Source organism: Salmo trutta, chromosome 24 (genome assembly GCF_901001165.1).
Source record: "Salmo trutta chromosome 24, fSalTru1.1, whole genome shotgun sequence".
Taxonomy (NCBI): domain Eukaryota; kingdom Metazoa; phylum Chordata; class Actinopteri; order Salmoniformes; family Salmonidae; genus Salmo; species Salmo trutta.
The window spans coordinates 27,331,648-27,354,200 of record NC_042980.1 but is presented as its reverse complement, the minus strand read 5'-3'; the positions used below and the strand labels follow the sequence as shown (position 1 = coordinate 27,354,200).

Here is a 22,553-nt window from a genome sequence, read left to right as displayed (position 1 = left end):
GGTGGAATGGAGTGAATGGAATGGTATCAGCACTAGGAAACCATGTGTTTGATATGTCAATGCCATTCCATTCACTCCATTCCAGCCATTTCTATGAGCCTGTCCTCTCCAATTAAGTTGCCACCAGCCGCCTGTGATAGAATAGTATAGACTTGGCACTTGGCTCACTCATCTTGACTGGCAGAGCGGTATCCGGCTGTGTTTCCCCTCTGAAGACATAAAAGAAGGAAAGACCAGAGAGAATGAAGAAAAATGACTGGATATGGCAAACAAGCCCACAGTAAAGGCACAATAAAGTCCAAGGCTTATCACAGTCTCTCTACTACATACATTCTGCTCACTTCATAAATAGCTTTCTCCTGCTCACTTTGTATGCAGATGCATTGGTTGTTTTCCGTACTGTATTGCGTGTGTGTGTGTTTTCTGTATTGTATCCTGGCTTTCAGTCAGTTGATCCTGTTGTTTTGACAGCTTGGGTTTTAGGATTATGTGTTCATATAAAACCACATGTCAATAACACTTCAATACTTCTGAATCTTCCTCTGTTATAGATTTTCACATAATAACACCTCAGATTGAAAACAGATGCTCCTCTTATGGTCTTGCCTTGCAGCAGGGATCTTACAGTAGGTTTGCATCCCAAATGGCACCCCCTATCCCCTATATAGTGCACTACAGGCCCTCTGGTCAAAAGTAGTGCACTATATGGGGAATAGGGTGCCATTTGGGACACATACCAAGTCATTTTGCTGAGGGTTGGTTGGTCGGTTGGGCCTCTGGTGTTTGGTGATAGTCTGTGTGCCCACCGAGGCGAGCCATGGCACAGTGTCCATCCCCTGTTGTTTTTAATGATGCACTAGTCCCGTGGTAAATATTTAAAGATCTGTATGAGACCAAAACCAAAGGCTTCACTGACTTTCTGGGCTTTGTTGATCAAAGTTGGAGTTCAGTGGTGCTAGTTCTCTGGATGTCTAACACGCACGCACGCACGCACGCACGCACACACACACACACACTTGAATAATGTTTACATACTGCTTTACCCACTTCATATGTATATACTGTGTTCTAGTCGAGGCTCATCCTATAGTGTAGCTCAGTTGGTAGGACATGGTGCTTGTAACGCCAGAGTTGTGGGTTTGACTCCTAGGATCACCCGTACTTAAAATGTATGCACATATAACTGTGAGTGCTTTCAATAAAAGCATCTGCTAAACAGTGTATTTTATTATTATTTTTATTTTTTCAAACCCCACAGTTGAGATGTCATAATACCCATAAAACCTAGCGGTAAAACAGGGAAATTGTTCCAATCGTTTTTCACCATGATTTTTTCCCATGGGAGATTTTAGGAACACTTAAAATAAGGGCTATGTTTCGTGTAGGCTTACCCTGGCCTGGTGTTTTGATAACCCTGTATCTTTCTTCGACAAGGTGACTTTTATCAATATATTCAGCTCCATTAACTCTCAGGTTCGCAAATGCTAATTAGCATCAACGTAGACATCATGCAAGACTACAAATCCCTGCAAACTCCTGCACGTCATCTCTAGCTGACACCTTTGTTAACAGTTTGTGTCAGTTTAAAACTTGCACAAGACTGATCACAGAATTGTCCATTTAAGCCAATTTATTAATTACTACATTTATCTAACATTAGATAGTTAATGCAGAGATTCTTACCTTTGCCTCGATTCGGCAGTCTCGTCTAGATCGTCATGGCATTCGTAGTTCTTTATGATAGCCACATTAGCATTTAATTTTGGGTGGGGGGTAAATCCAGGCGAATATATTGATAAAAGTCGCCTTGTCCGAGAGAGATTTACACGGTTATCAAAAGGTCACACCAGGGTAAGCCTACACGAAACACAGCCCTTATTTTATGTGATTCTAAAATCCCATATGGGAAAAATGAATGGAACCATTTCCCTGTTTGACTGCTAGGATTTATGGGTATTATGACTCATACTGTGGTGCTCTATATAACTAATGCTGTACACACCTTTTCTATAAATTGTATTGTCCATGTCTATTTCACACCATTATATACAGTGCAGCAATACCTAACAATGCAAAACAATACACCCCCCCCAAAAACAGAACAAATAAGAAATGTAAGAAATATATACATTTTTCTTTATTTTGACTATTTTATTCATTGTAGAATAATAGTGAAGGCATCAAAACTATGAAATAACACATATGGAATCATGTAGTAAACAAAAAAGTGTTAAACAAATCCAAAAATATTTTTGAATCTTCAAAGTAGCCACCCTTTGCCTTGATGACAGCTTTGCACACTCTTGGCATTCTCTCAACCAGCTTCATGAGGTAGTCACCTGAAATGCATTTCAATTACAGGTGTGCCTTTGTTAAAAGTTCATTTGTGGAATTTCTTTCCTTATTGCGTTTGTGGGGGGATTTCTGTGTATTGTTAGGTATTACTGCACTGTTGGAGCTTAGAAACATAAGCATTTAGCTGCACCTGCGATAACATCTGAAAAATATGTGTACCCAACCAATAACGTTTGATTTGACTAGACCAGCTCAGAGACTGTCGAGTTGTATCGACATACAGTACTGTGCTCCATGTACTATGCATTATCCAGTGTTCATGAGCTCATATATGAAGATGAAATTTGAATCTAACTTCCTCTTTGCAGATTGAGATGCCTGGTGAAGCAGCTAGACAAAGGAGAAGTGAATGTGGTGGACCTGAGGAAGAATATAGAGTATGCAGCCTCTGTTTTAGAGGCAGTCTATATTGATGAAACCAGGTGAGTGCATTTTAGCTGAATTCAATTCCATGACTACATCAAACATATTGCACTCTACACCGTTAAAGGTATGGGAAATAGCTGCACAAATACAACTCACATAAAATATGGTACTCATAGATAGTAACCTATTCTGATTATCAAATTCCTTGACAGATCGAGTGCTGTACAACCAGTGTAGTACCACAAGTGCAGTACTACTCTGTTTTGGTGCCTTAGCTCAGACAGTTTGGAAAGATACTTTTCCTATGCAAACTGTGTCTTTGTGTCTGCTGATCAACGTCCTTCAGTTCTCTCTGGGTGTCTCACTTATCTCTGGGTGTCTCACTTCTCTCTGGGTGTCTCACTTCTCTCTGGGTGTCTCAATTCTCTTTGGGTGTCTCCCCCGTCATGGGGGAACGTCCGATTACTCAAAAGAGCACTCCATACTTTACTTCTTAAACTCCATGTGTGAAGTTTTTCATCTCTCCGTGGAGGAGACTAAAACTAAAGTCTTACTGAGCCACACATCCCTCTCAGTCTGGGTCGTTGTGGCTGTAGTTGTTGATACAGACTGCAGAGTGAGTCAGCTCAGTTGGGCTCTCCAGTGATAAGCAGGTGTTGCATAGCCTGTAGTCTGATTGCAGAGCTCATCTCTCTCTCTCTCTCTCTTTCTCTCTCTTCCCCAAATGGCACCTTATTTACTATGTACACTCTTAGAAAAAACCTAAAAGGGTTCTTCGGATGTCCCCGTAGAGGAACCCTTTTTGGTTCCAGGTAGAACCTTTTTGGGTTCAATGTAGAACCCTTCCCCTACATCTGTGCACATGGGCTTTGTGCACTATTAAAAGAATAGGGTGCCATTTTGGATGCAGACTTTGATTGAATCATGTTTGTGTAGTAATTGCATTTCCCATCATCATAATATATTATCATTTATTTTCACGGTAGCTCGGTTTTACAATTTCAGAATAATTACTTGCAGAAGGAAGTCCTGCACCCTTATCGTGATTCCGTAAGCCTCATTTCCTTACGTTAGCATCTAACCTAATGTTGACATTCTAAAATCACAACATTCAAAATATCTGCCTCTCTTTTCCTTTATTGGCCACATTTTCTTTCTCATTACAGCTGAGGATCTGTTTTATGGTTAATAATTCACCAAGGCTGTTTCCTCAGCTAAACAAATTGCAATGGAAAGAGAGCCTGTCAGTTAACACTTAAGAAGTCCATTCAGCCTTCAGAATGACATTTACTGGGGATCACATAGTGAGGATGATGGTTCAGGGGCTGCATACCAAGACAGGTAAACAGGCATTTACAAGACCTGGCCTCTCATCTCATCACATCACAGTCAGCAATGGAAACAAACTGCACTTTTATTAGCTACAGTACATGCTATTAGTGTGAGTGACATTTAGCATACTTATGCAGGAAATGTAAGCTATACTACTTATGGGTAAAAAGTGAATGACAGGGAATGTGACACTGTTACAGGTGGGTTACAGGTATGTAACAGGTGAATATGAGGTAGTATGGGACTGTTACATTTGTGTGTTCCGAGTGACCTGGAGTCTGACTGTCCCTTGTCCCTCCCCCTCACAGGCGTCTTCTGGACACTGAGGATGAGCTCAGTGACATCCAGACGGACTCTGTCCCAATGGAGGTGCGGGATTGGCTGGCCTCGACCTTCACCAGGAAGATGGGTGTGGTCAGGAGACGACCCGAGGAGAAACCACGGTTCAAGAGCATCGTGCATGCCGTGCAGGCTGGCATCTTTGTCGAGAGGTACAAACATATACACAGATGCGCACGCGCGCGCGCGCGCACGCACGCACACACACACACACACACACACACACACACACACACACACACACACACACACACACACACACACACACACACACACACACACACACACACACACACACACACACACACACACACACACACACACACACACACACACACACACACACAGTCTTCTTCGTCAAGAGGTACTGGAGGATGTACTTTTATGATATATGGGAAAATAAACAAAGAATTACAGTAGGCTATCTATATTGATAAGTATGCAGATACATTTAAGTACAGATAAGTAAAAAAACATACCATCAAACCATTAACACTTTTGTTAGAAGCTCCTATGAATTACTTCTTGTGTTGCTCTTAAAATAAACACGTAAAAACCTTCCAGTAAGTGGGCACAAACATGAATACATAAATAATATTGAGCAATGCGCTTCCCTCAATTGCTTTCGCTTGTAGTCTAATAGTATTAATTGTCATTCTGCCAGTCAATAAAAATGGTCAATAGTGAATTCTTACTTACAGTGGGCACTAACATGAATACATAAACATCATATTCAGCAACGTGTCTCAAATCTTCTCAAGAGCTGTTGCTATGGCCTGTGTCTCACTTTTATTTCCATGGCAACTACTAGGCTACAGTATCTCCTGAAATGAATATTCCAAAATGGAATCCACAATGCAGGCATTCACAGTTCGACAGTTGGAATGTACATTGCTTAGTTTATTATTCAAATTTGTCAAACAACAGGTTTGGATGGTTTCTTCTTTTGTGGACAACATTAGAATTTGAGTTATAAAATGTGTGTTCATATTCCATAGTAAGATCTGTCTTTACAGTTATACAATATGTCTGTGTCAGAGAGTATGGTCTCTTCAGCCCAGATTCCCCTGAGAAAAATGAACTGGTCTATGACTGAAAACACTCTCAGAGGAGACGAGAGAAGAGAATACAGTCAAAGCCCAGCCTGGCAGATTCTCCTTCTCTTTTATAAACTAGATGTAGGATGCATCCCAAATTGCAACCTATTCCCTAAAAAGTGCACTACTTTTGACCAAGGCCCACTTGAAGAACAGAGATAACTTGGCTGGGCTTCCGACATGTCACACCTTTCTTTGTTGTTGTTGCCAAAGCCCAAATACAGTCTTTCTTTGGCCTTATTTAACAGCCCTGTCTCATCCCTCCCCTCACCCCTTTCAACATCCAGCCTTTGGTTCGGTTCTGTCCAATGCCAAAATATTCGTAATCTGCGAAGAATGCCTGCTCAAAAGCCTTTAATCTTTTTAAAAATTCAATTACTGTTGATCCCATTACTGGTAATCGTTGAAAACTGAGGCATTGTGGCATTATGTGACTGTAGCATTTTGATACCATAATGGGAAGAATACAATTAAAATGATCAGCCGTTGTTTGTTGTCTGTGTGTACAGTTTTCTATGTATACAAAGTACATGTACAGGAGCTGCCTCAGTGGGCAAAACTCATTGAAATAAAATCATTACAAGCAGTATTCATCATAACATTATTTCAACCCGTTTTGCCCGCTGGGTGCATCGCAGTTCTGTTGTCTAACCACCTAATGGTTGTGTACCTATCTTCAGGATGTACAGACGGACATCTAACATGGCTGGGCTGACGTACCCTCCAGCTGCCATCGCTGCTTTGAAGGTGCCTGATATGTCATATTACTATTACTATAGTATTACTATTACTATTATACATCATACACTAGGGACTGGTTTCCCAGATACAGATTCAGCCTAGTCCTGGACAAAAAAAATCTTGCTCAATGGGGAATCTCTTGTCTTGCTGAATCTGTGTCCGGGAAACCGGACCTATGAGAAATGAAAGCTACACTTTGAGATAGGAATGATGACATCCTAAACCATTAAATAGATAATAAACTGTCATATCATGCATAATCATTGCAGAATAAAGGCTTTATTACATCTGTACAAGATGTACCTGATTTTACAGCTATTTTAGACTTTATCGCGACATCATATTCTGACATTCATAGCGATGATAATCAATATGTGTTTTATTATAGAACACAATGTGTGTTCTATTTAATTCTGTGCTGTCATCATCCCTGACATCTTATTGTTTACAGGATGTAGATAACTGGTCCTTTGATGTGTTTGTGCTCCACGAGGCCAGCAGTGAACACGCATTAAAGTTCCTGGTGTACGAACTGCTCACCCGATATGACCTGATCAACCGCTTCAGGGTTAGTCTCTATTCAGTCTCTCACTCTAACATCAGGGTGTGTGAGTTTGTTTGTTGACTAAGTGTTCTTCCTAATCACCCCCTCAGCCTGTTCTATACCCCAAGCCTCTCTGTGTGTGTGTGTGTGTGTTACTCTTTCCTCTGTTCTACATCACAGGCCTTTGGTCTGGGTACCTCAGCCTCACACCGTTTCTGTTCTCTGTCCTCATCTCTTTGTCTGGTTTTATACTATAGTTTCTACATGTCCTCTGTTAGACGAGTGGTGAGATTATCACAAACATATACAGTTACTGTGCTTTGATCTGAATGTCAGGATTATATTTTAATCCTATGATAATAGGGTTACACTTTACTTGAAGGGCTACATTCACTCTTAGAAAAAAGGGTTCCAAAAGGGTTCTTCGGCGGTCCCCATAGGAGAACCCTTTTTGGTTCCAGGCAGAACCTTTTTGAGTTCCATGTAGAACCCTCTGTAGAAAGGGCTCTACATGGAACCAAAAAGGGTTCTTCCTATGGGGACAGCCAAATAACCTTTTTAGGTTGTAGATACACACTTAGAAAAAAAGGTGCTAAGACTACGTAACATGACGTAACATAAGTGTTTTACAAATTTTATACAATTCAACAAATTTTGCAATGGATAGAGAGAAAATGTTACAGTTGTAATGTTATATCCCCTGCCGTTCCACACATTTTGCCATGATTTATGCCATGTTCATGTGATATCTGAGTGGGAGTGACTAACAAAATCAAATGGTGCCCCCTGGAGGTCAGAGCCCCTAGGCATGTGCCCTGTGTGCCCGGTCAGAAGGCTACGCCTCCAACTCAATCATCACGTTTGCAGACGACACAACAGTAATAGGCCTGATTACCAACAATGACGAGATGGCCTACAGGGAGGAGGTGAGGGCTCTGGGAGTGTGGTGCCAGGAAAATAACCTCGCACTCAACGTCAACAAAACAAAAAGGAGCTGATCATGGACTTCAGGAAACAGCAGAGGGAGCACCCCCCTATTCACTACGGGACCACAGTGGAGAGGGTGGAAAGCTTCAATTTCCTCTGCGTACACATCACTGACAAACTGAAATGGTCCACCCACACAGACAGTGTGGAGAAGAAGGCGCAACAGCGCCTCTTCAACCTCAGGAGGCTGAAGAAATTTGGCTTGGCCCTAAAACCCTCACAAACTTTGAGGCACAATTGAGAGCATCCTGTCAGGCTGTATCACCGCCTGATACGCCAACTGCACCGCCCACAACCGCAGGGCTCTCCAGAGGGTGGTGTGGTCTGCCCAACGCATCACCAGGGGCAAACTACCTACCCTCCAGGACACCAACTACCTGAGCCATTGCCTGTTCAACCCGCTATCATCCAGAAGGCGAGGTCAGTACAGGTACATCCAAGCTGGGACAGCGAGACTGAAAAACAGCTTCTATCTCAAGGCCATCAGAATGTTAAATAGCCATCACTAGCACATTAGAGGCTGCTGCCTATATACCTAGACTTGACATCACTGGCCACTTTAATAAATGGAACACTAGTCACTTTAATAATGTTTACATATTTTGTATTACTCATCTCATGTTTATACTATATTCTATCCTACTGTATCTTAGTCTATGCCTCTCTGACATTGCTTGTCCAAATATTTATATATTCTTAATTCCATTCCTTTACTTTAGATTTGTGTGTATTGTTGTGAAATTGTTACATATTACTGCACTGTTGGAGCTAGAAACACAAGCATTTCGCTACACTCTCAATAACATTTGCTAAACACGTGTTTGTGACCAATAAAATTTGATTTGATTCTAATTCAGACATGATTACTACTGTACAGTGTTCAGATAGCTGGCTTGTAATGTATATGCTGGGAGTCAGGAAGCATGTTCAGAAGGTGAGTTTAATAATAAGAATCTTGAAGATAAACAAAACAGGAGAGGCGTACAGAATGTGAACAAAACTAATACTGCCTAATGACTGAGGCTACTGAGGGCTAAAGAAAGGGGGAGTAATCAAGGTGATGATGAGGTCCAGGTGTCGTAACGATGGGGAGCAGGTGTGAGTAATGATGATGGCTAGGACCGGTGGTTAGCAGACTGGCGACGTTGAGTACCGGAGTGGGAGTAGGCGTGACATGGCTAGACTAACTTACCTAGCAATCTATAAAATGTTAGCTGACATGGGCTAATTGATTGACTGTCAGTGACTGACATAACAGGAGGAAAACTGCTGAAGTACTACCAAATTGCCAAGATTGTGTATGCGAGCCAGCTGCATAACACCCTGCATCCCACTGCTGGCTTGCCTCTGAAGCTGAGCAGGGTTAGTCCTGGTCAGTGCTTGGATGGGAGACCAGACGCTGCTGTTAGTGGTGTTGGAGGGCCAGGAGGTCCCAATGTCCCATGGCAGTGAAGGGGACATGGCCCTACGTAGGGTGCGATCTTTCGGATGGGACGTTAAACGGGTGTCCTGACTCTGTGTGGTCATTAAAAATCCCAAGAGTAGGGATATCAACCCTGGTGTCATGGCTAAAATCCCAACATGGCCCCTAATCATCCCCCTCCTTCCTAAATGGCATATATCACTCTCTAGCTGATGTATGATTAGTGTTCTGGCACAAAAATGGTCGCCATGCATCACCAATGGTTGGTGCCACACATTGGTGGTGGATGAGGTGTTTCCGACTACTATGTAAAGCGCTTTGAGTACCTCAGTGCTATATGAATCCAATCACTTGTTATTCTTCAATGCTATCGCTCAACAGTCAGTCGGAAGGCCTTGTCACGTGTGGGTTTTGTCATTCACAGGTATACTGTTCCTAGAATCAATGTGACAGCTAGGCTTTAAATGGACACTCAAATATCCGGAGGAGCTCAGCTCTTTCATTGTGAATGTGAACGTGTGTGACGCATGATGCTCATATTTTGATTTAGGGAGAGCGGTGTTCTGGGCCCTACTCTGCTCTTAGTCTGATTAAACTAAAGGAGTTAAGCTTACACATAAGCTACAGTACACATGAAGCCCCCCACACGTGTCTCTCTCGGTCTCTCCAACTTCATTGGAGAAAAGATAACTCTGGCACACATGACAATTTGGAACCATAAACAAAGTGCCAGAGGTAATATCTCGCAGGAGTTATCTTTTCTCTAATGAAGTCAACTCTGGGGATGTAATTCCCTGCACTACAAAATTAGAAAATTATTTGGTGTGTGTGATAGCATTTCACAATTTGCATACCGCACCAACAGATCCACAATGATGCATTCTTTATTGCACTCCACACTGCCCTTTCCCACCTGGACAAAAGGAACACCTATGTGAGAATGCTATTCATTGACTACAGCTCAGCGTTCAACACCATAGTGCCCTCAAAGCTCATCAATAAGCTAAGAACCCTGGGACTAAACACCTCCCTCTGCAACTGGATCCTGGACTTCCTGATGGGCTGCCCCCAGGGGGTAAGGGTAGGTAACAACACATCCGCCACGCTGATCCTCAACACAGGGGCCGCTCAGGGGTGTGTGCTCAGTCCCCTCCTGTACTCCCTGTTCACTCATGACTGCACGGCCAGGCACGACTCCAAAGCCATCATTAAGTTTGCTGATGACACAACAGTGATAGGCCTGATCACCGACAACGACGAGACAGCCTATAGGGAGGAAGTCAGAGACCTGGCCGTGTGGTGCCACGACAACAACCTCTCCCTCAACGTGATCAAGACGAAGGAGATGATTGTGGACTACAGGAAAAAGAGGACCGAGCACGCCCCATTCTCATCGACGGGGCTGCAGTGGAGCAGGTTGAGAGCTTCAAGTTCCTTGGTATCCACATCACCAACAAACTAACCTGGTCCAAGCACACCAAGACAGTTGTGAAGAGGGTACGACAAAACCTATTCCCCCCCTCAGGAGACCGAAAAGATGTGGCATGGGTCCTCAGATCCTCAAAAGGTTCTACAGCTGCACCATCGAGAGCATCCTGACTGGTTGCATCACAGCCTGGTACGGCAACTGCTCGGCCTCCGACTGCAAGGCACTACAGAGGGTAGTGCAAACGGCCCAGTACATCACTGGGGCCAAGCTTCCTGCCATCCAGGACCTCTATATAACAGGCGGTGTCAGAGGAAGGCCCTAAAAATTGTCAAAGACTCCAGCCACCCTAGTCATAGACTGTTCTCTCTGCTACCGCATGGCAAGCTCTCGTTGGCTGGCCCTCGCTTCATATCCGTCGCCAAACCCACTGGCTCCAGGTCATCTATAAGTCGTTGCTAGGTAAAGCCCCGCCTTATCTCAGTTCACTGGTCACCATAGCAGCACCCACCCGCAGGTATATTTCACTTGTCACCCCCAAAGCCAATTCCTCCTTCGGCCGTCTTTCCTTCCAGTTCTCTGCTGCCAATGACTGGAACGAACTGCAAAAATCACTGAAGCTGGAGACTCATATCTCCCTCACTAGCTTTAAGCACCATCTGTCAGAGCAGCTCACAGATCACTGCACCTGTACATAGCCAATCTGTAAATAGCCCTCATTTGCACACACTGTATATACACTTTCTCTATTGTATTATTGACTGTATGTTTGTTTATTCCATGTGTAACTGTGTTGTTTGTGTCGCACTGCTTTGCTTTATCTTGGCCAGGTCACAGTTGTAAATGAGAACTTGTTCTCAACTAGCCTACCTGGTTAAATAAAGGTGAAATAAAAAAAATAAAAAAGCGGTACCGGAGTGCCAAGTTTAGTTCCAAGAGGCTTCTAAACAGCTTCTACCCCCAAGCCATAAGACTCCTGAACACCTAATCAAGTGGCTACCCAGACTATTTGCATTGCCCCCCCTCCCCCTCTTTTACATCGCTGCTACTCTCTGCTGTTATCATCTATGCATAGTCACTTTAATAACTCTACCTACATGTACATAGTACCTCAACGAACCAGTGCCCCCACACATTGACTCGTATATAGTCTCACTATAGTTATTTTACTGCTGCTCTTTAATTACTTCTTACGTTTATTTCTTATACTTATAAGTATTTTTTAAAACTGCATTGCTGGTTAGGGGCTCATAAGTAAGCATTTCACTGTAAGGTCTACATCTGTTGTATTCGGCGCATGTGACTAATACGATTTGATTTGAGATACCAGTGTCATCTCTGATGTCCCAACCTCCCTGTTTTTCGCCAGATACCAGTGTCATCTCTGATGTCCCAACCTCCCTGTTTTTCCCCAGATACCAGTGTCATCTCTGATGTCCCAACCTCCCTGTTTTTCCCCAGATACCAGTGTCATCTCTGATGTCCCAACCTCCCTGTTTTTCGCCAGATACCAGTGTCATCTCTGATGTCCCAACCTCCCTGTTTTTCCCCAGATACCAGTGTCATCTCTGATGTCCCAACCTCCCTGTTTTTCCCCAGATACCAGTGTCATCTCTGGTGTCCTTCGTAGAGGCTCTAGAGGTGGGCTACAGCAAACACAGAAACCCCTACCACAACCTGATCCATGCTGCCGACGTCACACAGACAGCACACTATCTGATGCTCCACACTGGCATCATGGTGAGTCTCACATGCACACTCACATGCAGGTTGGTGCAATAGGGATGTAATGAATTCCATGAATTCTAGACAGATCAAAGGACAGAGGATTCTGATTGTGTTTCTCGTTACATTTACTCTCTGTCTCTCTAGCACTGGCTCACTGAACTGGACATTCTAGCCATGGTGTTTGCTGCCGCTATCCATGACTTTGAACACACTGGGACAACCAACAACTTTCACATTCAGACCAGGTGTGTGTCAGTATTCTTCCTGAAGTTTCCTACGAACGGTGCAAACTTCTGCTTCTTTCAGTAGGCATTTTTATTCCTGAAGTTTGACACAACACTTTGCTACTGTACCTAATGGACATATTATTTATTTCCATTTTCATTCATTCCATCCTACCAATACTAATGTTAAACTGAAGATGTCCTTGTATTGTACTTTTAGTACAGCTTTTGCCTCTTAGACAGACAGACAGTGCAGTCAGTCTGACCCTGACTAATGAATGCCAATGGAGCCTTAAGAAGGGAACATGGCCATATAAAGAGCCCATTTAAGTGAAGGCACCCATTTAAAGAACCCATTAAAATGAGTTCTGTGCACAATGAGAATACTAAAAATTGCAGCACTGACCTCAGTGATAAGGGATAGCAGAGAGAGAGAGAGAGAGAGAGAGAGAGAAGTCCTTTAGTTTAAACCCTTCATTACCTCTGCATTACTCTCTAGTCTAATAAAAATTGATCAGAAAGGCTACTCGTATTTCAGAAATGAGGGGTTGTTGTGAAATGGACAATGAAGGTATTTTGTAAACTTTCCCTCTCTTTGATTATTTTCAATCTCCAAACTGCCCTAGCACTGGAGAAAGGGCTACTAACTGCCCTAGCACTGGAGAAAGGGCTACTAACTGCCCTAGTACTGGAGTAAAGTACTACTAACTGCCCTAGCACTGGAGTAAAAGTACTACTAACTGCCCTAGTACTGGAGTAAAGTACTACTAACTGCCCTGGTACTGGAGTAAAGTACTACTAACTGCCCTAGCACTGGAGTAAAGTACTACTAACTGCCCTAGCACTGGAGTAAAAGTACTACTAACTGCCTTAGCACTGGAGTAAAGTACTACTAACTGCCCTAGCACTGGAGTAAAAGTCCTACTAACTGCCCTAGCACTGGAGTAAAAGTACTACTAACTGCCCTAGCACTGGAGTAAAAGTACTACTAACTGCCCTAGCACTGGAGTAAAAGTACTACTAACTGCCCTAGCACTGGAGTAAAAGTACTACTAACTGCCCTAGCACTGGAGTAAAAGTACTACTAACTGCCCTAGCACTGAAGTAAAAGTACTACTAACTGCCCTAGCACTGGAGTAAAGTACTACTAACTGCCCTAGAACTGGAGTAAAAGTACTACTAACTGCCCTAGCACTGGAGTAAAAGTACTACTAACTGCCCTGCCCTTTCCTTTCCTCTCCTCTCCTCTCCTCTCCTCTCCTCTCCTCTCCTCTCCTCTCCTCTTCATTTATTTTATTTTCTCTCCTCTCCTATTCTATTCCATCCTCCCCTCTATACTCCTTTCCTCTCCTCTTTTATTCTCTCCTCTCCTCTACACTCCTCTCCTCTACACTCACCTAGCACTGGAGTAAAGTACTAGTAACTGTCTCATTTATTTTTTTCTCATTTTACTTATAATAAAATGTAGAAAAATAAAGAAAATATTATTTGTCTCTGAACAACTACTTTCTGATGTGGCCCTGTTCTGCATTAGGAAAATCTGGAATTCTCATTTCCCTACAATTACATTTACATTTTAGTCATCCAGAGTGACCTACAGGAGAAATTAGGGTAAAGTGCCTTGCTCAAGGGCACATCAACAAATGTTTCACCTTGTCGGCTCGGGGATTCAAACAAGCAACCTTTCGCTAGGCTACCTGCCACCCCATCTCAAATATCTACCATTGCTATCGTATCATAATCGTTGTTGTAATTTCTAAACTGGTTGAAATTAAATAATTTCAACCAGTTTTGCCTGCTAATTACTGTTGCCATACAGGTTTGCTACCTGGTAAAGTAATCTTGCCTGGGAACCGCCATGCAGCACAATGACTAATCACACGGTGATCCACACCTTCTCTTCCCCCTTTTCTTCTTCTCTCCAGGTCAGAGGTGGCCGTCCTGTACAACGACCGGTCAGTCCTGGAGAACCACCATGTCAGTGCTGCGTACAGACTTATGCAAGAGGATGAGATGAACATACTGATCAACCTGTCAAAAGATGACTGGCGGTGAGTTAAGAAAGACTCCTCAGATCCTCAGTGTTTGGGGTTTTAGGCTGGGTATCTGTAAAGCACTTTGTGACAACTGCTGATGTCAAAGGTGCTTTATAATATACATTTGATTAAGAGATTGAGATCACCACTTCAAAGAACGAAGGGGCTAGTACTGTAACATAAGCTAGATACTTAGCCTTGACTTTAGGTTTGGATACGAATGTGGTGTGGCATGTCAGGCCCAAATCCCTGTCATTTGCGTGACGAGAAGACGGAGAAAAAGAGGACGGAGGTCGGGCTGCCTTCTGAGAATTCGTAGGCGACCAAATAAACCCCCACTGCCTTCCGTCCTACTAGCTAACATGCAATCATTGGAAAATAAAATTGATGACCTATGAGGAAGATTAAACTACCAACGGGACTTTAAAAACTGTAATATCTTATGCTGCACAGAGTCGTGGCTGAACGACAACATTATCAACATACTCTGTATCGGCAGGATAGAACAGCGATGTCTGGTAAGACGAGGGGGGGCGGACTATGTATATTTGTAAACAACAGCTAGTGCACAATATCTAAGGAAGTCTTGAGGTTTTGCTCGCCTGAGGTAGAGTATTTCATGATAAGCTGTAGACCACACTATCTACCTAGAGAGTTTATCTGTATTTTTCGTAGCTGTCTACATACCACCACAGACCGATGCTGGCACTAAGACCACACTCAATGAGCTGTATTCCATCATAAGCAAACAGGAAAACGCTCATCCAGAGGCGGCGCTCCTAGTGGCCGGGGACTTTAATGCAGGGAAACTTAAATCCGTTGTACCAAGTTTCTATCAGCAAGTTAAATGTGCAACCAGAGAAAAAAAAAAACTCTAGACCACCTTTACTCCACACGCGGAGACATTTACAAAGCTCTCCCTTGCCCTCCATTTGGCAAATTTGACCATAATTATATCCTCCTGATTCCTGCTTACAAGAAAAAATTAAAGCAGGAAGCACCAGTGACTCGGTCAATAAAAATGTGGTCAGATGTAGCAGATGCTAAGCTACAGGACTGTTTTGCTAGCAGAGACTGGAAAATATGTTCCGGGATTCTTCCGATGGCATTGGGGAGTACACCACATCAGTCATTGGCTTCATCAATAAGTGCATCGATGACGTCGTCCCCACAGTGACCGTACGTACATACCCCAACCAGAAGCAGGATTACAGGGAATCTCCGCACAGAGCTAAAGTCTAGAGCTGCCGCTTTCAAGGAGCGGGACTCTAACACGGAAGATTATAAGAAATCCCGCTACGCACTCCGACGAACAATCAAACAGGCAAAGCGTCAATATAGGATGAAGATCGAATCGTACTACACCGGCTCCGACGCTCGTCGGAAGTGTCAGGGCTTGCAAACCATTTCAGACTACAAAGGGAAGTACAGCCGAAAGCTGCCCAGTGACACGAGCGTACCACACGAGCTAAACTACTTCTAGGCTCGCTTCGAGGCAAATAACACTGAAACATGGATGAGAGCACCAGCTGTTCCGGACGACTGTGTGATCACGCTCTCCGCAGCCGATGTAAGTAAGACCTTTAAACAGGTCAACATTCACAAGGCCGCAGGGCCAGACGGATTACCAGGACGTGTACTGCAAGCATGTGCTGACCAACTGGAAAGTGTCTTCACTGACATTTTCAACCTCTCCCTGTCCGAGTCTGTAATACCAACATGTTTTAAGCAGACCACTATAGTCCCTGTGCACAATAACGCTAAGGTAACCTGCCTAAATGAATACCGACCCGTAGCACTCACGTCTGTAGCCATGACGTGCTTTGAAAGGCTAGTGATGGCTCACATCCACACCATTATCCCAGAAACCCTAGCCCCACTCCAATTTGCATACCGCTCTAACAGATCCACAGATGATGCAGTCTCTATTGCACTCCACACTGCCCTTTCCCACCTGGACAAAAGAAACACCTATGTGGGAATGTTATTCATTGACTACAGCTCAACGTTTAACACCATAGTGCCCTCAAAGCTCATCAATAAGCTAAGGACCCTGGGACTAAACACCTCCCTCTGCAACTGGATCCTGGACTTCCTGACGGGCCATCCCCAGTTGGTAAGGGTAGGTAACAACACAGCCACCACGCTGATCCTCCCCACAGGGACCCCTCAGGGGTGCGTGCTCAGTCCCCTCATGTACTCCCTGTTCACTTATGACTGCACGGCCAGGCACGACTCCCACACCTTCATTAAGTTTGCTGATGACACAACAGTGGTAGACCTGATTACTGACAACAACGAGACAGCCTATAGGGAGGAGGTCAGAGACCTGGCCGTGTGGTGCCACGACAACAACCTCTCCCTCAACGTGATCAAGGTGAAGGAGATGATTGTGGACTGCAGGAAAAAGCGGACCGAGCACACCCCATTCTCATCGACGGGGCTGCAGTGGAGCAGGTTGAGAGCTTCAAGCTCCTTGGTGTCCACATCACCAACAAACTAACATGGTCCAAGCACACCAAGACAGTCTGTGTCTGTCAGAGAGCTACAGACTCTGGTGATTGAGAGAGTCATGGGTACACGACAAAACCTATTCCCCCCTCAGGAGATTGAAAAGCTGCACCATCGAGAGCATCCTGACTGGTTGCATCACTGCCTGGTATGGCAACTGCTCGGCCTCCAAGACTGCAAGGCACTACAGAGGGTAGTGCAAACGGCCCAGTACATCACTTGGGCCAAGCTTCTTGCCATCCAGGACCTCTATATAACAGGCGGTGTCAGAGGAAGGCCCTAAAAATTGTCATAGACTGTTCTCTCTGCTACCGCACGGCAAGCGGCACCGGAGTGCCAAGTCTAGGTCCAAGAGGCAAACAGCGTTTACCCCCAAGCCATAAGACTCCTGAACATCTAATCAAGTGGCTACCCAGACTATTTGCATTGCCTCCCCCACACCGCTGCTACTCTCTGTTATTATCTATGCATAGTCACTTTAATAACCTACATGTACATATTACCTCAATTACCTCGACTAACCGGTGCCCCCCACATTGACTCTGTACCGGTACCCCCTGTATATAGTCTCGCTATTGTTATTTTACTGCTATTCTTTAATTACTTGTTCCTTTTCTTGTTCTTATTCATATATTTTAAACTGCATTGTTGGTTAGGGGCTTGTAAGTAAACAGTCACTGTAAGGTCTACACCTGTTGTTTTCGACATATGTCACTAATAAAATTGGATGTCAACGCAAGACTATTATATAAACTATTTCACATTCACTCTATCAGTGATTATGGAAAGTCCCACAGGCTCACACCCATCATTAGGTACTGTAAAGAAATGCTATGCTTGATGTTGTTGGAGTTGTTAGTGGTGCTAGACATCACACTGTGTTCTTGTCCCGGAGAACCCAGGAATAGCTGGAGTGGAGGCGAGGTGGAAACGGACTCTGTTTTCCTGTGTTTTCAGAGAGGTGTGGACCCTGGTGATTGAGAGAGTCATGGGTATAGACATGTCCTGCCATTTCTCTCTAACCTAACTCTAACCCGTCTGTGTCTGTCAGAGAGCTACAGACTCTGGTGATTGAGAGAGTCATGGGTACAGACATGTCCTGCCATTTCTCTCTAACCTGTCTGTGTCTGTGTCTGTCAGAGAGCTGCGGACCCTGGTGATTGAGATGGTGATGAGTACAGACATGTCCTGCCATTTCCAGCAGATCAAAAGCATGAGGAACGCCCTGCAGCAGCCTGAGGGGTGAGTGGACTGTCTCTGGACCCTGACCTATGACCCCTAACCCTTAGCCCTTGCTCTCTGGACCATGCCTTTCTTTCAAGTTTTAATGTCACATGCACAAGTACAATGAAATGCCTTTCTCGCAAACTCAAAGCCCAACAATGCAATAATCATGAACAATGTAATAATAGAAAAAACTAACATGAGAAGTAAGAGTAAGAAATACACAAAGTAAGTAAGCATACTATATACAGTACAGGAAATATTTAAAAAGTCAGTTCCTATACCATAGTGTATGTTCATGTTTTTTGTATTTAACTAGGCAAGTCAGTTAAGAACAAATTCTTATTTACAATGACGGCCATACCCGGACGACGCTGGGACAATTGTGCGCCGCCCTATGGGACTCCCAATCACGGTCGGTTGTGAGACAGCCTGGAATCAAACCAGGGTGTCTGTAGTGACACCTCTAGCACTGAGATGCAGTGCCTTAGACCGCTGTGCCACTCGGGAGCCCATGTGCAGGGATACAGGTGTGATGGAGGTAGATATGTATAGGGGTAAGGTGACTAGGCAACAGGATATAAGAAACGGATTAGCAGCAGCTTGCATGTGAGTGGGTGTGTAGAGTCAGTATAAATGTATGTGCATATCATGTGTGAGTGAGTCAGTTATGGAGTGAGTGTTTGTGTGTGTGTTTGAGTGACAGTGTGAGTGTGTAGGGCCCTGTGAGTGTGCAAAGCTCAATATAGATACAAGGTAAACTCGGTCCGTGTAGCTATTTTGTTAGCTATTTATCAGTCGTATTGCTTGGGGATAGAAGCTGTTCAAGAGCCTGTTGGTGTCAGTACCTCTTGCCATGCGGCAGCAGAGAGAATAGTCTATGGCTTGGGTGATAGGGGTCTTTGACAATTTCCGGGCCTTCTTTTCACACCGCCTGATATAGAGGTCCTGGATGGCAGAGAGCTCGGCCCCAGTGATGTACTGGGATGTCCGCACAACCCTCTGTAGTGCCATGTGATCGATGGGCGGTGCTATTGCCATACCAAGCAGTGATGCAGCCAGTCAATATGTTCTCAATGGTGCAGCTGTAGAACCTTTTCAGGATTTGAAGGCCCGTTCCAAACTTTTTCAACCTCCTGAGTGGGAAAAGGCACTGTCACACCTTCTTCACGACTGCGCGTGCGTGTTTGGACCATTTTAAGTCTTTAGTGATTTGGACACAGGGGAACTTGAAGCTTTCTACATGCTCCACTGCCGCCCCGTTGATGTGGATGGGTGCGTGCTCGCCCCGTTTCCTGTAGTCCACAATCAGCTCCTTGGTTTTGTTGATGTTGAGGGAGAGGCTGTTGCTTCAGCACAACACTGTCAGGTCACTGACCTCCTCCCTGTAGGCCTACCAACGTCATGTCGAAAGCAAACTTGATAATGGTGTTGGAGTTATTCGTGGGTGAAAAGGGAGTACAGGAGAGGACTAAGCACACACCCTTGTGGCGCCCCTGTGTTAAGGCTCAGCGTGTTGGAGGTGATGTTGACTACCCTCCCCACCTGGTGACGGCCCATCAGAAAGTCCAGGATCCATTTGCAGAGGGAGGCGTTCAGACCCAGAGTCCTAAGCTTGGTGATGAGCTTGGAGGGGATAATGGTGTTGAACACTGAGCTGTAGTCAATAAACAGCATTCTCACATAGGTATTCCTCTTATCTAGGTGGGTGAGGGCAATGTGGAGAGCAATTGAGATTGCGTCAATGGATCTGTTGGGGCGGTATGCAAATTGGAGTGGGTCTAGGATGTCTGGGATGGTGGAGTTAATGTGTGCCATAACCAGCCTCTCAAAGCACTTCATGATTACAGATGTGAGTGCTAGAGGGCGGTAGTTATGGTGGCATGAAGCCTTAGAGTTCTTAGGAACAGGGATGACTGTGGTCATCTTAAAACATGGGGATTACAGACAGGGACAAGAAGAGGTTGAATATTACAGTGAATATGCCTGCCAGCTGTTCTGCGCATGCTCTGAGAACGCGCCCCCAATCCTATATGTTTGTGTGTGTGTCACTCTTTCTCAGTGTATACTTTTGTGTGTTAGCTGATGTACCGTTGTATCTACAGAGTAGACAAGGCTAAAGCCCTATCTCTGATGCTGCATGCAGCTGACATCAGCCACCCAGCCAAGGCCTGGAAGCTGCACTACCGATGGACACAGGCCCTGATGGAGGAGTTCTTCAGACAGGTACCTTTCCTTCTTTCAGTATAGTCCCACCACTACAGTGTATAGTCACTGACAGAAACCATTGAAGAGGGAAACTTGAGTGTTTCAGCACTGTATTCTGAATGTATCCCACCTAATGAAACTTGTATTGTTAAGGAGATGGGACACCATTCTGATAGCTTCAGGAATATCTTCACTCGGATGAGCTGGTTATGTTATACAGAGCATTATGGTAGTGTAGTACATAATGCTACAGTATACAGTAACCTGCCATTCTACATTGGTATGGTTACCAAGGCTGGTGTTGTTGATTTCTTACAGGGCGATAAAGAGGTTGAGTTAGGGCTGCCATTCTCTCCTCTGTGTGATCGTAAAGCTACCATGATCGCACAGTCACAAATAGGTGAGCATCACACACATTTATTGGCCTAACTGTGAGCGGTTTCATTCAGGATGGGTTTGTATTCTCCGACAGGCCATAGCTCAAATGGGCCACCATGTGGACATTTGAGAAAGTATTTCATATTTTTCCCTTGATATGATAAAGCATGGGAATCTACACTGCCTGTCCTCAGAAATGATTGTTACATCACACACACACACATTTTCTTCTCCTGTTTCTCTGAAAAGTATAATCGTCAGTGTGAGCGAGTCATGCCTGTTTTTCTTCTCAAATGTTTGTCTGTCTCGCAGGGTTCATTGACTTCATAGTGGAACCCACATTCTCTGTGTTGGTGGACACGACAGAGAAGATCATTACCCCTCTAATAGAGGATACCTTAAAGTCACATGACACTGGCGTCCGCAGGTCAAGGTGAGACACATTCCTAATATTATACACACTATGACCCTGCTGGTCATCTATGAACATTTGAACATCTTGGCTATGTTCTGTTATAATCTCCACCCGGCACAGCCAGAAGAGGACTGGCCACCCCTCATAGCCTGGTTCCTCTCTAGGTTTCTTCCTATGTTCCAGCCTTTCTAGGGAGTTTTTCCTAGCCACCGTGCTTCTACACCTGCATTGCTTGCTGTTCGGGGTTTTAGGCTGGGTTTCTGTACAGCACTTTGACATCAGCTGATGTAAGAAGGGCTTTATAAATACATTTGGTTGATTGATTTGAAATCAGTTTTCCCAGTTGAACATGTCTGACAGATTCAACATGTCTACCAGTATCATCAGTAGGCTTACCACTTTCTCGATCTTCAGTCTCTATGGTCGATCGAAGTTGTGGAATAAGCAACCAAGTCTTCCTCCAGTATTTTCTGTTCTATTTAATTGATGTCCATATTAGGACAGCCTCACAAGGAGGCGGTGTCATATATTTGACAGAATAGAAACACTGTCTATTCTATGTTGCTCAGTTTGACGGGTAGTGGGTCGGTGACGGTGGTGGAGTCAGTCCAGAAACATAGTGGCCGAGGATCCAGCCAGGGGGTTGACCAGGGGCTCACTACAGACTATAGCCTGACTGGCATCGACCTGAAACAGGTCAGACACACATTGGCAGAGGTCATCCAACACAACAAAGACCGATGGAAGGAGCTCTCTGTACAAGGTATAGTTGTCTTTTTGTTGTTGCTCTTCTTCGTCCATGTCTTCTTCAGTCTCCTGAATACCTTTCCTTCTTTCAGTGTTATGTTCTTTCCATTGTCAGAAGTCTATGTATGACATTAGATGTTCTTTTTGCTTGTGTTCTCATTTCCTCAGAGTTGGCGAGTAAAGAGCGAGCTGAGTTGAACACTGACCCAGAGGAGATGGAGGAGTCCCAGATGAAAACAGAGGTTACGTTGACTCACACCAGCCCTGAGAGACACAGCCAGGAGCTCCAATCAGAGCCCTTCAATGAACTGATGAACAACACAAACTCCAATAACTCTTCCCAGGAGGACTCAGAGCTGGACCACCATCCTCACAGTTCTCTGTCCCCGTGTGAAGATAAAGAGACAACATCACCTGGCTCCATCTCTCCTGAACACCTACCATGGAACGGTAGGAATGTTAGCTAGCGATA

The 22,553-nt window shown here is 44.4% G+C and overlaps 1 protein-coding gene across 2 annotated transcripts in view; it reads left to right on the top strand.

The window, feature by feature from the left end:
• Window positions 1-22,553, top strand: part of LOC115161006 (calcium/calmodulin-dependent 3',5'-cyclic nucleotide phosphodiesterase 1A) — a 52,850-nt gene that overhangs the window by 29,673 nt on the left and 624 nt on the right. For both annotated transcript variants that reach the window (XM_029711639.1, XM_029711640.1), the window contains 13 exons: window positions 2,664-2,777; window positions 4,362-4,544; window positions 6,170-6,236; window positions 6,682-6,798; window positions 12,210-12,350; window positions 12,483-12,583; window positions 14,488-14,613; window positions 18,250-18,351; window positions 20,439-20,559; window positions 20,860-20,941; window positions 21,232-21,352; window positions 21,904-22,097; window positions 22,250-22,531. In XM_029711639.1, coding sequence (XP_029567499.1) covers window positions 2,664-2,777; window positions 4,362-4,544; window positions 6,170-6,236; window positions 6,682-6,798; window positions 12,210-12,350; window positions 12,483-12,583; window positions 14,488-14,613; window positions 18,250-18,351; window positions 20,439-20,559; window positions 20,860-20,941; window positions 21,232-21,352; window positions 21,904-22,097; window positions 22,250-22,531 — 1,751 coding nt within the window. The remainder of the gene's footprint in view (window positions 1-2,663; window positions 2,778-4,361; window positions 4,545-6,169; window positions 6,237-6,681; window positions 6,799-12,209; window positions 12,351-12,482; window positions 12,584-14,487; window positions 14,614-18,249; window positions 18,352-20,438; window positions 20,560-20,859; window positions 20,942-21,231; window positions 21,353-21,903; window positions 22,098-22,249; window positions 22,532-22,553) is intronic.